At 45.9% G+C, this 17,847-nt stretch overlaps 1 protein-coding gene across 2 annotated transcripts in view; it reads right to left on the reverse strand.

Annotated features, from left to right (window-relative positions):
• Positions 1 to 2,945, reverse strand: part of BEAN1 (brain expressed associated with NEDD4 1) — a 40,070-nt gene extending 37,125 nt beyond the window's left edge. The window contains exons 1-2 of one of the 2 annotated variants that reach the window (XM_046899476.1): positions 2,888 to 2,945; positions 2,049 to 2,120 (exon numbers count right to left, since the gene is read on the reverse strand). In XM_046899476.1, the coding sequence (XP_046755432.1) occupies positions 2,049 to 2,120; positions 2,888 to 2,918 (103 nt within the window). In that variant the 5' untranslated portion in view covers positions 2,919 to 2,945. Of the gene's footprint in view, positions 1 to 2,048; positions 2,121 to 2,887 lie in introns of those variants that run through there. The other variant, NM_001141926.2, reaches the window with a different exon arrangement.
• Positions 2,946 to 17,847: the final 14,902 nt, after the last annotated feature.

Below are 17,847 nucleotides of genomic sequence, written 5' to 3' on the forward strand. Positions count from 1 at the left end.
TCTAAAGCATCTGAAGACAGCTACTTCTAAGAAGACTGCAAGAACTCATAATCTGTCAGCCTCTCAGTGTCGTACAAGAGGTGTCTGGGCATCTACTGCATTGAGCACCTAGCTCAGGTATGGTCGTTACACAGTAACAGAATGATGGACTGCCTGAGCTAATAGTGCTCAGCACCTCCAGAACATCTCCCCCTGCTCTTGTCTGAGATGCTTCCTAGTCCTAGTGATTTGATTGAATCTCTTTCAAATACTAAAGCATTATTACCATTTATTCAATAGGGATCAAGGTTGGACTCTCATCTGTGTACTTCTGCACAGTAGTTGCACAGGAATGAATTCTAGTCTGTTGTTCTCTTCACAAAATAATTAAATCAGGCGTGGGAGGTAGGATGGGAAGAAGCTGCTGAAACCAAGGTATTTGGTCAGCAGCTACAGGGGAATGAATGATTTGGTGTTGTCAGCCTACATCCTCATAAACACAGCTGGGGAACTGTGAGGCTTGGTGAGAAACAGATACCTTCCTAGTGTGGAATCTGGTCTAATAAATTAAAACCATTCTTGATGTGAGTAATTGAGATGATACCAAGCCATCACAAAATAAATTGATGAAAGAAAGATACTGAGCAGGATTTGACTTATTAGGGGAGAAGAATGAAGAATTCCAAGGTGTAGTTTTGGAGGCAATAGAACGCCTTTTACTTCTCCGCATTTGAAGTCATTAAAGCCTGAAGTGGAAAACTGTGAGGAGATATGGGCTGCACGTTTGAGTGAGGGGATAAGGGGACCTCTGTGCTGCCTTCAGAAGACATCTGTACTTTGAGGAAAAATCACTGAAAGGAAATTAAGAGTAGATCATTGTAGGCATTAAACTTCATTGGGTGTTTGGGGAAGAGGGGCAGCTGGAGTGTGTGTTAGCCTGCATCACAGGCTCCTGGCAGTGCTGCCGGAGAACAGACAGGCTGGGAGGGAGGGCAGAGGTTGGTGCTTTCATCCCCAACATTCTCAGGGCATCATGCAGTGGAATGCACTGCCTCTCTGGGACCATGGCTCACCACAAAGCTGCATTCTTAGAGCACATCCCTGAGCCTGGCTGTGGGCGCTTGTGTACAGAAAGCCACAGCATGAGCCCGTTTGTTCCTTCTTGGTTTGGTGAGATAATGCTGCTCAGGAGGAGCACAGGTTTGAACGTGGGAACATACCTGATATGTATGTATTGAATCGCTGAAGATCTTTTAGCTGCCCTTAAAGTATGTTTCTTTCCCCTGTAAGAAACTCCGGGACCTCCTGGGGAGGAGGAGGAGGAGCCCAGCTCATTGCTGCCCTGCTGTCTGCACCCTGCAGCACGGGGCCCTTCACTGACGGACTGCAAACGGTAGCTGCAGTTCTGACTGCTGGTTAATAACGATTAATACTTACAACCATCAGTATTTTTTCATTCTTTTATCAAAGGGCTTGGACATGCTCGTGTGGTTCCTTTCACACACGTGGCTTTCTCCTGAAGGACGGGCAGTGTCACAGGCAGAGTATATATACTATACTCTTACTATATTCTATTTCAGAAAACTTCCACGTAATATGGAATAATATGGAATATGACCAGAGTCTGTCATAAAAAGAAGAGTGGAAGGAAGGCAAATATCTGTTTTATTTCAGTGATTGGAAGTGATTTTTTAGCCACGTTACATTAGCGAGTGCCAAAATGATACCAGTTTTGACTGATGTGCTCTATTTGTAGATCAGTTGCAGCCTCTCTGTGTTAATTTGTTGTGGGAGAAAATGCTGAGCATTAAAGAATAATTATTGAAGTAGCTGTGCCTGAGGCCACGTTGTGTGGCTCTGTTTCAGGCAGTTCTTTCACCCATCTGTGTTTTGTCTGTGTGAAGATCCCAGTTTCTGTTAACTCCGTTGTTTCCTTGGTCAGGAAGAGATTTGCTTGTGCACAGATTGATGTTTATCTGCCAAAGGACTTCAGCTACACTATTCCTACGGCTGTACACAGGTGGAAGGCATGCGTTAGTGCAGTTAAAACGTAAGGAGAAACTACTTACAGAGGCTGGAGTTGCTGCCTATCCCAATGCGGATGGAGCTCGCAGAGATGAGAGGGAGATGGAAGAAAAGAACTGTGGAGAGAAAGAAAAAGTCCTTACTGGCCGCTGGGGTTTGCTTTGGAAGCAGCTGTTGGAGGAGACATGGTGTGTCTGTGGGCACCGCTCTGCAGGGCAGCATTACACATCTCAGATGTGGATGTGCGCTCAGATCGCGCTTGAATGGGGGCAGAAGAAATAAACAAAGCGTTGCTTCCTACTTCAAGGAATCCCCCCGGTTCGGGATACGGTGCGAGGTAGGGCATTCATGCCTCTTAGGTTCAGAGCGGTGTATAAACGGCACTGGGTTATGTAAATATGGTAATTGTTGTTGTAAGTCATTCCCAGCCACGGAGACGGGCAGTGCCGCTGTCAGACAGAGCCACCGCTTCCCGCTTTGTTTGAGCGCACCTTGAATGCACCCGGCACGTGCACGTGGCAGACGGCTCGGAATGAATTTATTGTAAAATCTAATACACGCTCTGCCCCTATGCATTTAAGCGTTAATATTTATAACTCGCGCTTCAAAGATTTACACTCGGGCTCAACAAAATGCACGCGGGTAAGACGTGCCCTAAATCACAGCCGCTCCGCCCCCGCCGTTACCCGGAGGGGCCCGCGGGCAGCAGCACCTCCCGGCCCCCGCCCGCAGCCCGCAGCGTATCTCCCTCCGGAGCCCCTCTGCGGGCGCTTGTTTCGGGGCTTCCCTCAGCTCCAAGTTCCCGCGGCCGTCCCCGCCCCGGGCCCCGCCGCCCCCCGCCGCGGGGAGACTCCCGGCACGGCCCCGTCGCCCCCCGCCTTACCCCAGCCCGCGGCGGCGGTCGCTGTCTCCATGCGCCTCGGCCGCGGCTCCCCGGCGGCGGGCGGGCGGCGGGGCGGGCGCAGCCGCCGCCTCCTCCTGCGCGCGGGGCCGGGGCCGGCGGCCGCGGGCGGGGGGCGGGCGGAGGCGGCCGACCTCCTCCCCCCGAGGGCCGGCCGCCGCCGCTCCCCCTGCCCGGCCCTGCCCGCCGCCGGGGCGCGGGGCCGCGCATCTGGGAGGGCCCGGCCCGGCCGCGGGGGTGCCGACGCGGCGGGGCTCAGGGCGGCCCCGCTCCTTCCCCGCCCCTCTGGCGGCCCCGGCGGCGCGAGGGAGGGCGCCGGGGGACGGCTGCGGGAAACCGAGCGCGGCGCTGCGGGCGGACGGGGCGGCGGGGGCTGCGGGCAGTCGGGGGGCGTGCAGCGAGCCTAAGGTCTGAGAGCCTCTTAGGACAGGAGGAAACGGCCTCGAGTTGTGCCAGGGGAGATCCAAGTTGAGTATTAGGGGATATTTCTTCTCCGAGAGAGCGGTAACGCGTTGGCACAGGCAGCCCAGGGAGGTGGTGGAGTCGCTGTTCCTGGAGGTGTTCAGGAAACGTGGAGATGTGGCATTGAGGATTGTAGTTTAGTGGGCAAGGTGGGGGTGGCTCGAGGGATCAGCTTGATCTTCGAGATCGGCTTGATCTTAGAGATCATTTCCAACCTCAGTTGTTCTATGAGAGCCATCTGCAATAGTGAGATCCAGTTATTGCTGAGATCCCCAGTGCTGTTCCGTATTACAAATGCTAAGTGCCCCAGCGCTAGAACCACAGACAGCAGAACTGCAGTAGTACTGGTCGGTGTACATGGACTTTCACAATGAGTCATTGTGGTAAGAAAAAACAAACAAAAATGAAAGGCACATTGTTAGCTGCTTAGGTGAAGAGTGTGATAAATACAGCCTCTTGGTGTTTTCTTTCAGCAGCACTTGGGATTGTTCAAGGAACTGCATTGTACTGACAGTGTCTTTCTCTCATCCTCCTGAAGCAGACAGTGCAAAATGCTCCCATGTACACTGCCCTGAGGGGGCAATGCAGCACACAGCCGTGGGGCAGCTCCACGGTGGCTGCGGCTTTGTGGTCTCTGAGCAGTTCCCTCCTGTTGCAGCAGCTGTGCCTGGTCAGAAGTGATGGCTGCAGAGGTGGAATGAAGTTTGAGGTCGATAAAAAGCTTGTGAACTCTCAGGTCTTCCTGTAAGAAGTTTGATGCTCTTATCGATCACGTCTTTCTTTTTTTTAATTATCATTATTTTTTATTCCAGGCAGGCATTTTAAGCGTGTCTGAGGTGGTTGAAGAGTTTACTGGAAATTTATCAGTAGGTTTCATTGTGGCTCAGTGATTCTTGTGCTTTTTGCCAAAATCTTTGGAACGTGGATGTAATTAACTCATCTCTCCGCTATTAATTTTATGATTAGTAATCCATCAGATTATTCGACTCCTTGAAAGACTCCTTCTGTACCACTTCAGTAACTGGAAGCCACATGACTTCCTTCTGGGGCCCTTGGTCATCTGGTGGGGCAGGCAGAGGTTCTCCCTGACAGCTCAGACAGGTGCACTGGCTGCCTGCTGGCGTGTTGGATTCCCCTGTGAAGAGGGGAACATACATAACATTGCGCTTAAGGATATTAAGATACTTTCTCCACCTTAAATTTCAAAATTTCCAATGTTTAGCACTTCTGCAGATTTTGGTGATGGCATCTTTCCCAAATGGTGCCTTACATTTAGTCGGTGTCCACATGACCTTGATTCAGCAGGCTGTGAGCCACATGTTTAGCTGCAAAATCTATGCACAGACCACGAAAAGAGCTGACAAACTGAGAATATACAGGTAGTTGACTTCGAGTTCTGGGGAAGCAGCTTCACATTTGGCAAATAGGAGTCCTGCCTGGGCCTGGCTTTAGGCTCTTTTCTGTGACAGTCGTGTCCTGTGTCCCCAGGAGGAGCTGTGGTAGCCCCTGAGACAGAGCTGTTTGTTTCTGGGCCAGGCAGCACCATATGTAATACACGATCCAGCAGAGGCCACAGAAGCCTCACTGTAGCAAACAAACTTCTGGGTATTTAGCAGTGCTCATCCTGGGTATACGCAACTGTTGCAGGTTTTGCTCACTTTACTGATTTCCAAATATGCAGTAAATGTATATGGAGATGTAACAGCATTTTACCTTTTCACTCTTCTTGAGGAACTTCTCTCCCAAGCTTTTGAAATCAGGAGCGTGTGAGGCAGGAGCTCGAGTACATTTCTGTAAGGTCTGGGATGGCACTCATAGATGGAAGTTTAAAAGGCTGTGGTTGTTTTCCCATGTACCAGTAAAGGGCAGTCGGTGTGAGAGGCCTCGCTGAAGACAGATCATTTTATTCTTGGATGATTCTACATTTCCTTTAATCCAGGAATGCTATTGCAGACCTGCACAGTTAGCACAGACTGCGAAGTGCCAGAGTGCAGCCCTGCCTCCTGTTGCCTATGCCTGCGGCAGGGCTGATGCCTGCGAGCAGTGGCCGTGGAGCCACCCACACCGGCACTCTGATACAGCCTGGTTTTGTATGCTAAAATCAGTTTTACATTTCTGATTTTAAATGAGGTCTCTTTTTGGCTAAAAACTTGTATGTGTTGGTAATGAGGCTTTAGGGGATGCTGTTCATCACATCTTCTTTTTTTTAAATGGAAAAGTTGGTAATGAAGTAGATGTCTGTTGGCTTACACAATTATCGTGTGATAAAATGCCTCGAGATGGAGTTTGGTAGGAAGCACCTCCTGCTCTCACAGCTTGCACTGCTCTGAAATGTAATGACCACAACAAGAAGCTTCTGATGGAAAGCTTTTCAAATTACTCTGTTCAAAACAAACGGATAAGCATCATCACTCTGCTTCTAAAAATATTTGAAGTATAGAAAAGGCAGTCATGTTGGCATGGAGGACCTGAATGCCTAATTTTTATTTTCAAATTAATTTTTTGAAAAACGGAAACATTTTGTTTGAAATTGTATTTTCAGAGATTTTTACATAGTTTTCCTTTAAAAAGGAGAGTAGCAGTGTAAATGTGATATGTGTGGTATAAATCTGTGCAGCTGTTGTTTTTTGCTGTCCTTACTCACCCCGTGCCATGAAAGGGCCTTTCCCACTGAGCTCAGGGAACCGTGCAGCAGTGAAGGCTGAATGGGGCTCCTGAAAGGCTCATCTTCTGCTGACAGCAGCCCCATGAGAGGGGGTGTGCAGAGCCCTGGCCCACCAGGCTGGGGCATCTCCCAGCTGGGAGACTCTCATCCTCGGGGTCCTATCCCAGTGATAACTGTGCTGGTAGAGAGGTTTTCCCTGCTTCCCATTAGAATTCTGTTCATGCTGTTACAGAGCGAGCTGGTTTCTGGCAGTAAAGATCCTTTGAAATGTCAGTATAATGGCTATAAGCCATGTGTATGGTTTATGATGATGTTGCACTATATGTTAATTGATGTAAACACCATGTGACATTTGATGGACTTGAAATAGGTCACCTACCCCTGAACTGACGTGGGAGAGGAACAGGTTTGCTGATCTCAGGTTCAAGGTAACCCCTATTTGCCACATGCATGAAATCGTTTCAGTGCCTATGGATCCACTTGCATGAGTGCAGTGAGTCGGGTTAACCTCGTGGGCATGGATTTCATTTTATTTTTAATGGAAGAGTCTGAGATACTACGTACATATTGTGGCCTGGATATTAGCATAGCCGCTCTATCCTTCTCTTTGTTTAGGCCGCTGCATGAGATACTTCTGGATTTCTTGCATCAGTGCCCCCATCTTACTTTCCTCATTCTCAGTGTTTTTTGCCGTCTTACTGGTGTATTTCAAGCAAAAGTAATGGCAAGCAATGAGCTCAGATATGTTTTTAAGGTCTGTAGTGAATGAGATTCCTGCTGGGTGAGGATGGGTGGTTAGATTTTCAAATTCAATTGCTTATTTAATATTTGCTAATTCACATTTCTGAGGAATCTTAGGGTGAGAATAGTTTTCAGGTTGGCAATTTTCAAGCAGTGGATTTGAATATGATTAAACCAAAATGAATTCCCAGCAAGATGCTAAGGATTTTCTGAGTTTGGACATACTGCGGAATTACTAACAAAAGGAAATTCTTCTGTACCCAAAGCTATCGTAATGAAAAAGATGGAACTTTGAATGCATAACATTTTTCAGCTAGCATTTATAGGACAGGTAAATTTATATTAAATATATTTTCTAGAGGTTTGAATCAAGTGATTTAGTTCTTTAGGCATAAAATCTGTCATGAGGAAAAATCGTTTTAAATTATTAATAGAGATGAAACATACAAATAAAAAATATTTTAGAGAAGCAGTGAGACCCAAAGGCAGAAGTCGTCCTCTGTTACGTGCCCTGTAAAGCAATGAGATCTGCTGAGGCTCTTTGTTCTGCGCCTATAGCTGCTACGTCAAGAAGGTATTTTGTGGGAATTTTATGTCGTGCCCAAATTCTCAGAGGCTACTTTTCTAATTTTTAGAGCTACCAACTGTCATTCTCTGGGGAATGAAAGGTGCTCTTAGGCACTGGAACGGGGCCAGGTTCAGTTTCTTATTTATTCACCTGCTTGCAGACTTGTGAGGAGGATGGTGAATTATGCTGTCTTTGCCATCTGCACATGTGTATTTTTTATGCCTCTGTGTACACACCGGGAAGTAATTAGGTCCAAGATTGTTATTGAAAAGCCTATAACATTTCCCCTCTCTGTCTTTTTTTCTCAGTCTTCCTGATGCCAACTGAGTTAATGTTTAAGGATGCAAATGGGAAAATTTGATCTCAGTGCTCTTTTCTCTCTCATTCTGTGACTCTTTAATTAAATTTACAGTTAATTATGCAATTTATTTTGTATTGACCTTTCTAGGACCTCAAAGCATCTGACAGTGAATGCAGACTGTCAGTGTTTATTTCCACTAGTCCTTGCCTAGCTTTATCACAAATTCTAATTGTATTTTTGAAATGAAAGATAGGAATTGGGTTACTAAGAAATACACAACATGTGTCCCTGGAGATCCATACATATAAGCATACACAGAGATATACAAAGAAATACTCAGTTATGTCATGCAGAGCACTTGGAATTAGGTAGCACCGCTGCCACCAGCACTGACAGCAGTCCTCCCATAGGAATGCTGCAGGACATTTGCACACCGTGGGCTCTCTTTAACAGCTGTGTCCTGCTCAGTGATGGAGCCTCACAGCACAGCAGGGCCGTCCCAAGGCCAGGTCTGTGTGTGTCGGGGTACTGCACCCTGCCCATGCACAGTGATCTGTGCACACAGCCCCCAGCTGCCTGCCCCCTGCGTGAGGGAGGGAGGTGAAATGAAGGGAAACTGCCCACCAAAGCTGGTTTTGTTACTGCTGCAAAGCTGGTTGGTCAGTGTAACTTTGTGGAAGGTAGGGCTTCTGTGATTTACTTCTTAATGCATATAGGCAGACCCTGAAATACAATATGTGTCTTTTACTATCAGCAATTTTTTTTTTTTAAGTATTTGATAGAGAGCTCTTGGGGAGAAGGCTCCAAGATTCCTTGCATAGGTGGGCATATGAATCCAGCTGGTCATTTATTAACCTAAAGCAAAAATGAATACAAAAGAGAAACAACCATTGTGGCAGCAAATGAAATATATATTTGGAGTTGATCTTATCTTTCTGAAACTGTTGTGTATTAGCAAGAAATATTTAGCTTACCTTGGTGTAGGGGAAGCCTTATAACTCATTGTCTTTTGCCTTACCAATGAATACACAAACCATCATCTCTAGATTTTATTACTATTCTATTTACAAAGTCTTTCTGAGTCTGTAGGATCTCTGAAAGATGGTAGAATTCTTATGAAAATGGTACAGTGAAAAGTTCCTCATGGGCACTCTGAACCTTTCTCATAACAGAAGGAAGAAAGGAAGAGATTGATATTGGGGATCAGACACTTGGGGATAGACCCTCGAGCTCTTGGAAACCTGGTAGAACTTGCACTGCGTTTCATTGTGCGTGCAGAAATGGGGGTGAGGTAAGGCCCTGGTAGCAATGCTGGCTGCACAGTCTTCTTGTACCTTCTGCAGCTGTGAGGCTCTGCCAGAACAACCGCTGTGAGAGGAACCAACTCGCACAGAGGGTGATCTAGATGCAGCCAGACTCCATAAGAAACCAGTTCAAAAAAATTCCACCGACACCCTCCAGGTGTGTTTCTCTACTGTCCTGACCGATTGGCACCACTTACAAAGACACTCTTTTTTAAAAAAAAATAACTCTTAGCTAACTAAAATCAGGATGTAACACATTCACTTGTTTAATAGGTCTAACCTGTGGAAATAAATCTGAGGTAGAATGAGCGAACTGGCAATTAATTTACAACCTCAAAGCCAGTTCACTTGCTAGGAAGTGGAAGCGTGGTGATAAATGGTTTGGGGGTGGGGAGCTGGGGCATCTCGTGCTAGTGCAATTTATTGTAGAGAAACGCGAGGCTTGGGGACAAAAGGAGCAGAGCAAAGCAGAGAAGAAGAAATGGACCCTGAGGGTTATACTATTCAAGAGGATTGTACAGGGGTTTAGGAGCAGATAAAACTTTGTCTCTGACAGCTATGGCTTGGTGCTTAATGCAGTGGAAAGAGCAAACAACAGCGTGGCACAGACTGTGAAAGCATGGTGCCAGAAAGAAGTGAGCTGAACTGGGTTGCTGCAGCACCAGAGGGGCTGCTGAGTGAGACCTCCATTAGGAGATCGGCGGCATCAATGTCTGGTCAGCCTTTGTGTATCCTTTTGATAAAACAAGACATCCTCAGAAGTGAGCATAAAATTATAAAGAAGCTGTGAGTGACTGCTCTAAGGTGTAGGTATAACTGGCCTCTGTTGGGAGCTGGAAACTGTGGTTACCTTTCAGCGCAGAAACAGAAGGGAATGGGAGGAGAAGGAAGGCACAAGCTGCTTGAGTTACTGCTTCATAATCACGAAGGAAAGGGCAGGTTTGTGTTCCTTAGCACTTAAAAGGACAATTGACTTTTCTCAGAAGCCCAATAGAAAGGTGAAGTGGTGCAAACACGCACTGAGTCGTGTCTCTGCCGCTCACTGTTTCAGTACAAGTTGTACAGAGCAGCCCCGCATTGTTACACACCCAAATTTGCTCCAGGGTTACCTGAAAATGTACTGACGGCCAAATGGAGAGCAAAGAAAGAAAAGAGCACTTGGGCTTTATGGAGAGAGTTTTTTTTTTTTTTTTTTTTTTTTTTTTTTTTTTTTTTGTGCTCTTTTTGATTGTTAGCTTGAAAATGAACTTTCTTTATTCCAATACATGGTTTGTTCTTTGTTATTTGAAGTAGGTCAGCATTGTAGGGACCGCTTCATTCAGTTTATTGAGAGTTCTTACCAGAAACCACCTTTTGTGAATGAGTAAAGCACGCACATGGAGCAGCTGCAGATTCCAACCCAAGCATCAGTACCCTCCAGTAATTTCTTTTATCCTGAAGGAGAACTGTTGCCTTCTGCCAGTGAGGTTCCCGGAGTTCAGCTACATTGTCTCCAGTTGTCTACACAGTGTCTGCCCACTATTTCTCTGTATCCAGCCTCACTGAGCATCATGCGGAACTCGGGTTTGAACTCCTGCTTAATGTTTAACTTGTAACGCTTCGTGGCGGCACTCAGCGGAAAGCTGGCAGTGGTGTGAGCCAGCAGCGAGCTGCGAGCTGTGCCATCTGCTGTGTGGTGGCTGCAACTGCCTCTGTGTGCAGCGTGAACTGCTCCGGAGGTAAGAGCCGATTCACGAGCGTTACCACCTCCTGCGTTCAGAATGAGTTATTTACACAGCGGTAGGCTTGGACATTTCTGTGTAATACACGTGTCTGTGTGGTGTCTCCGGACAGAATGAAGATGACATTTTGTTTTGTGCAGAAGTTCAGACTTAAGACCAAAAATAAAGAGCTGCTGAACTATTGAGCGCATCTACACCTACGATGTAAAATAACATCAAAAACTGTTCATATATTTATAAATGCATACATGTGATGATTCTGTACACTTCTGTGCTACAGAACTTTGGGGTAACGGCTGTAGAGTTCTTTACAGCACGTTGTGCCACAGGAAGGCTGCTTACAAACTCGTAGGGCTTAAGAAGGACAGATAACTTGGGTTGCTAACTGCTCCATATATTTGCTGTCCTGGCAAGGAAAATGCATTTATTGCCTTGTAAGTGCAGCAACCGTTAATAACAGAGCAAGAATAAATACAGACATAGCAATGTCAATTTTTCTAGCCTTCTTCCTGACTATGACCACACTTCAAAATGGGAGAACGTCTCCATCCTGCTGTGAAATGTCCCATTAAATTGACCATGATATCCCAGCGACGACTGTCCAGAAAACAGCTGGTATCACTGCTGTGACTGCAGTCTTCTCCTGGTTTACTGTTATTTTGTCAGTTAGAAAGGCAGTGCCAGCTGACACACATGTGCATCTGGCATGGAAAATACTGATAAAAAATTTAGTGATTAAACTTGACGTTTAAGTCAAACTGAACAAATCTGTGAGTGTATACGTGGGGACTACCTCTGACAAAGAAGGAAGGAAGGAAGGGAGTTGGTACATGCTGTAAAAAGATGGGAAGCCCTCATTTATGTTCTATATACAGTTAGCTAGCGATGCCTGCAGTGACAACAATCACACAGTGAACAGGGAGTTTTGCTTGCTCACTGCTGTGCATCCACCTGAGAAATAAGCGTGCTGTGGGCCACAGAATGGCTCCTGCCCAGAGCCTGGAGGAAACCTCACCAGGTTGTAGTGCTGCTGGCTGCAGTGCTGGTGCAGCACCGAGGCCCTCGATCCCTTGGATGCTTCTGCTTCCTTAGGGCTCAGTTCACATCCCGGGTGAAGGAGGGTGCAGCAGAAATATGGTGAGATTCTTATGTATCAGTGATCACTTCCCAAGGGTGCAGACTCTTTCTGCTCCACTGAAATTTTCAAATGTGTGTGCATATTAGCTGTGAAGCTGCTAGAATTTTTTATCCAAACAATAATATAGAAAACGATCACATATTCAGTAAAAAGCACTGGGGAAATGCATTATTTAATACACTGCCTCACGATGGCGTTTAGTTTGAAGCTAAATACAGCTTTGGCTGTAATTATATATGTACTTTACCGGTGGGGCTCCTCTAAATGGATCTCAAAGCCATGCTGAGGACAGTGTTATTACACTGATTTTCTATTACTTTCAAAATCATTTTGTTTCTGACAATCTGAACTGACAACAGAATGAAAATGCATCCCACCCACGTAGGGTGTTTTGTACAAGCTCACTTCTCCATTTACCTTCAGTTACCCCTTGAATGCAGCTGGGCTCCTGTGAGGAGCGATGGAGACGTTGGAGCCAACTAGGAACCAACATTCAGCTGCATTTACAAGACTGCAGATGTAAGCCTGTGGGGCAGCAGCTCCAAGATGCAGGCGAGTAAAGAAGAGTTCTCCTTTTATTCATAGAAAGGGATTAGTGCTGCTGTAAAGAGATTTATTTACAGAGTCTGTCTACCCTGGAGCAGCTCTTAGGCAGTATGGCTGCACAGGAATACAGGCCTGGGAAATGCATGGTGCTTCCCTGCAAGATCTGGTAATCTCCATGGAGGAATGGGCACAAGAAAAAGGGAAACCCCAAGAAACTGGGCATGTAATCTCCTTTATGTATATGGGTTTGCATGTGAGTTTAGCAGCTTACATCAGTCACAGTAAAATTATACTTGTATGTCTGACGTTTAATATTTCAAGCTTTATCATGTAAAGATAACCAAGGCAGGTTAATTCACTCACAAATTCTTATCAAAGTGATCAGTTTATCAAAATTATCCTCCTGACATAGAAAGGAACTAATTACTAGTACAAGTAAAAGGTTGTTACTAGCACAAGACCCAGGACAACAGAAAGTTGTCTTGTGAATAATGTATTTCTATTGTATTTTGCTAGGTTAAGTAGATGTTAAGTGACCTGACCTTATTTATTCTTATGAGAAGTAAAAGCTTACAGTCATATACTGTGTTTTAAAATGCCTTACCAAAATTAAACAATTGGACAAGCAAATAATTTACCGATTTTTGGCATATCATTAGAGAGTTATATGGAAAGCAGGACTGCTCATAAGAAAGTCAGAATCCCAGGGTTGCTAGAGATAGGATTAAGCAAAATGACTTAATATTTAAACATGGTATTAGAGGCTGAGAGTAAATGGCAGACAATTGATAATAACATCTGTACACAAATTGGCTTAGATCATGCCATTGAAGATAAGTCAATCTGAACCTTGAAGCTGATTGACACTGAATGGATCTGTTCTTTGCAGAATAAATTTGTGCCATGGTGCCCTGTTCTTTTACACTAGGTACTGTGTGATTGGCATGTATGAATTTTATACAGACAGAGTTGGTTTGATTTCCCTGTGGGGTTTGTTGCCTTGTCTTCCTCGAGTTGGGTGATGTGAAATAGAATTGTAGAAGAGAAAGGCAGGTGAGATTTAATAAATTCCAATGGGGACCTTGTGGTTTTATTTGTGAATAGGTGGGGAAGTGTATGAGAGAATTATTTGTATGAGTAAAGGTGTGACAAGAAAATGGATCTGGGGTCTTGTTTGGAAAGGGTGGGGTGGAGGGGGGGGGGGAAGGTGTGGGAGAGAGGATGGAAGGAACCATTCCTGTTTGGGAAAGGAGGATGGTGAGGACACAAAGAAGCATGAAGCTGAGCAATTCCAGACTCTGTCCTAAGAGGTGAGGCCTCCAATTCTTTTCTGGCCTTCCACTATCTGATGTCAAGGAGTGGATAACTCTTATTTGAGGTGACCCAAACTATTTGACTCTCAGTCCTTCCTTCACCTACTTCTGTATTCTCTCAGGCTTCTGGATAAGGTAAATTCCTAGCAGAAAAGATTACTTGGGTATAGTGCAATCATATGCTCAGCATTTGATAAAAACCCTCAAAAAATGAGATATGTGAAAACGGCTGATTTTAGGTTGAGTGAAACTCCTCTAAGCTGAATCTGAAAACCACAACTAGTTGCAAGTGGCAGAAAAAAGGCAATTGTGCTCTCTAGAGATAAGGACAACTGATAGGTGGTGCAGCAGGAAAAGAAAACTATTAAAATAAGTGCATTGGAAAGAATAGGATCAACGGCTGTAATGTTTTCTGCATAGCAAACCTGCTATTGCAGCTTGAGTTGTTCCCATTACAGCAAAACATTAATGGAAGGGCTTCAATAACTTGCCTAGCAGAGCAGCAGGCAGCAGTGCCACTGTAATTAAGCTTCTACCAGCACTTCTCTGCTAAACGCTTCTTCGGGGTCCTGTAACACTGCTTTCACATCTTTATTTGGTGCCCACAATATACTGTGCTGTGATTGATTTAACTTTTATCCAAAGATTATCATGTGAACCCAGGCTCGTCAGAGGCGCTTAGGGCAGGATAAGTGTGTTGGGGTCCTTAGGGCAGCGCTGATGCTGTGCAGACAGCCCGGCTGTGGGACACAGGCAGCTGAGCTGTGGTGAGATCACAGCACGTGTGCTCAGGGAGAGCCTTGTCTCTGTGCCACTGCCTAGCTGTGCAACACACATCATGGTGGGCTCGCAGGTACCTCGTTCCTGTTGCACCTTGCCTGCACTGAGGGGATCATGCCCATCCTTTTCTCAGTGCGTGGTGTTAGAAAATCTCTCAGCATTATGAGAATCCAATAGCCATTGAGTGTGTTAGCACAGCTAGGGGGCAGAAGTTTGGCTCTGCCACCCCCACTACTCCATCTGGACATAGAGAAGATGACTGATTTATCACAGTGGGGAGAAAAAATAGACTCAGTAACTTCCATTTCTGCTCATTCTGGGTATTTAGCAGTGCCTCAGATGCTTTGTTCATGTCATTTTATGAAAGGGGGGAAGCCTCAGGAAGACTGTAGCTTCTGAAGACACCAACAAAAGCCTCTCCTTTCCTAGCACAGTTGTTGAAGCCCAAAAGGAAGGTTTGGAGATGTAATCTGTTTAAATCTGCTGGCTGCAAGCAAACTGTGCTTGAGATGAGTGCCCTGTAGCAGTGTCTGTGCTGCTGTGCACTAGGAGTATTCCATAGTGATTCTCCTTTCCAGCTTGTGCAGTTCCAGCTCCTCTCATGTCAGAGACAGCCAGAAGTGATCCTTTTGCAGGGGTGCAAGTCTAGGCGCCTTTGTGAGGCATCAAAATAAAAGGCAGTGCATCAAACAGGTTGCGTAAGGCTGTGCCTTTAAAATAAAGTTATTTTTAATTCTCTACCTAAATGGAGTACAGTCAGCCCCATCTAAAGTATGTCAGCTCCTAAGCTTAAATTCTTTGTGCTGATGCTTTTGAGGCTCATCCCTTGGCCATTAGCCCAAACAGCTGCTGTCATCAAAATGAAAGCTTGCTCAACTGTTTGGCTGCTGCTTATGGTTTCCAGAACTATCATGGGGTGAGCTTTCTGTGGCCAAAGGAATGTTGGCTAGAGGTGAGTGTTCTTCATGAACCCTCTTCTGTGCTGTGAAGGATTTGGACCAGAGGGTGTCTGAACCTGGTGGCTGAAAATATCAGAGATGAGCAAAGATTAAAGAAGCGAATCTCATAGCTATGCCAGCAAAAGCTGAGTTTTCGTTATTGGTTGTGGTCTAAAGTAGGATAATTTGGGCAGCTGCAACAAAAGTCTGGTGTAAGTAATATGAATGACTTAAATAAACACATTTCTGAGAGGCAGAATTAAAGGAATGAAAAGGCACTGAAATTTGAGTCCCCAGACTAAATGTGAGCTTTATATAAGTCCCATAAAGCATAATCCCCATATGGAGCCGTGTGAGGCATGTTGGTTGTACATTTAGCATCTCATAAAAACAAAATCTGTGCTGTGTTTCTCAACAGTGTTTCTTCATGTAATGAATACTCTGTGTGGCTATTGCACTTATTTTAAATGCCTAACATTGTACTTTTAGTTTCTAAGTGTACGTGGCTATCTTGCTCCAGCTGTCCCTCACGTTCTCTGTGCATCCATCACTTGCTCACCACGACCTATGAAGTGCAGGTGCTACTTGTGCCTTGTGCTACAAGTTCTCTGTTAATTGCAGTGGGAATGATGCTATACATCGTGCAGAGCCAGGCATGTGTATGAGTATGTGTTTCAATTATAGATCTCTTGGGATCTTCTGCAAACATTTCTTGTGCCTCGAAGTTGCTGGAAAATAATGAAAAGTATTAAAGCTTTCGTCCTTAAAATGTGTAAGCATCAGAGAATGTTACTTACTTAGAATATTTTTCGGTGTATTAACTGCCCCTTGCAATGATGTAGGAAGGTGTGTGTGTGCCTGATTGCCAGGGCATATGGAGGGGAAGGCAGTGGCCAGGCAACCTATCAGAGCACTGCTTTGAACACTTCATGTTCAAAAGCAAAGGTTCAGGCCTTTGTGATCTCAGATGAAAACTGAAGCCTGTGTCACAGCTCGGGTATATGCCCGGAGTCCTCCTTTTCCAAATATACTCCATGAGTGCATATTGATGCCCTCAGCTCTGCCCAGGTTTCTTTGGTGACCACTGTGTATTCTGCCAGGTATCCTTCCTGGGGCAGCCGTGTGTGCTCTCAGCTCCTTCAGAGGGATGCGTGTGGCTGCAGATGGGTTATCCACAGCTGTGCTGCAGAACGCCATGCTTGCTTGCCAACTGCTTGCATCAACATCCAAACAAATCTTGATCTTGTGACAAAATGCAGGAAGACCAATTCTGATTTAGATTGATACTTTATCTTATAGGAAGGCGTTCACTGTTGCTTTACTGAACTGAGGAGGATCACTTAATCTTTCTAGCTAATTCTTTTTTCACTGAAAAACAAGAACGTGTCTGTGTTCTAACACTCGTTACGGCTCTTCAGTAAGGATTCAGTGCTTATCGCTTACTCCAAGTGATGCTCCAGCTCAGTAAGTTGTGCCAGGCCCGTGCTGGTGCTGAGAGCCAGACTTCAGCCTGTACAGGAGGTAATGAGTGATCATTGCCAAATCACTGTAATGAGACAGCGATGTTGTGTCAGGAGATGCAGCACTGCTGCCCAGTGCTTCCAGCTGCCCCGTGCCTTGCTCTGTGCTCGCTTTGTAGGGCTGTTGCTTGGTGTTGCCTTGGCACAGGCTGCTGTCCTGGTTGATCCCTGCTCACCTTACCTCCTGCTTCTGCTCCCTTGATGTTGCATACAGGATGGCTGCAGTACTGGCTGCAGGTATATAGTGTCTCTGACCCACTTGATCCGTACTGCACACAAAGGCTGTAGTTCTTTCTGCTCTGAGTTCTTACCTGGCTGCTGTGGCAGAGCTCGTGTTGTTCTGAAGTTCTGCACTGCTAGGAGGGCAATGCAAGCTTGTGTCTGGCTGCCTACGTGTTTGTGGTGGCAAAATGCTCCAAATTTAGGAAGCTGTCAGCCCCTCAAAACTTGGGTGGTTGGGGTGTCCTGCATGGAGCTGTTTCTGTGGATACATCCCAGGTTGTCAGTGGCATCTTCTGGTGTGTTTTTAACTTGGTTTGTTTGCGTGGCTGCTTGGAAAGCTTTGCTGCATGTTTCTGATACACAAATCGTGACTAATGTGTTCATACAGCAGTACAGTTGTTCTCAGCAAAACCCAACTGTTTTGTAAGAATCACTAATTATAAAAAAAATTTGGAAATGCTTGAGAAAATCCTGACAAGCAGTTGCAGGGAAAGGAAGAGTTTCCCCAGCAGCAGGGACAGACCCCGCCCGGCAGCAGGGACACGCGGGTCACAGCGCCACGGGACAGCTGGGCAGGGCGCAGCGTGCCCCGAGGGGGGCTGCCAGGGAGGACGGTGCCTTCTGAAGGAGACATCTGGAGCTCACATCCCCTCCCCCGAGCTATTTCCTTGCCCTCTGTGCCCTTCAGAGCTCCTGCCTCAGTGAGATCGCTGCTTTCCCCTG

Source organism: Gallus gallus, chromosome 11 (genome assembly GCF_016699485.2).
Source record: "Gallus gallus isolate bGalGal1 chromosome 11, bGalGal1.mat.broiler.GRCg7b, whole genome shotgun sequence".
Lineage (NCBI taxonomy): Eukaryota > Metazoa > Chordata > Aves > Galliformes > Phasianidae > Gallus > Gallus gallus.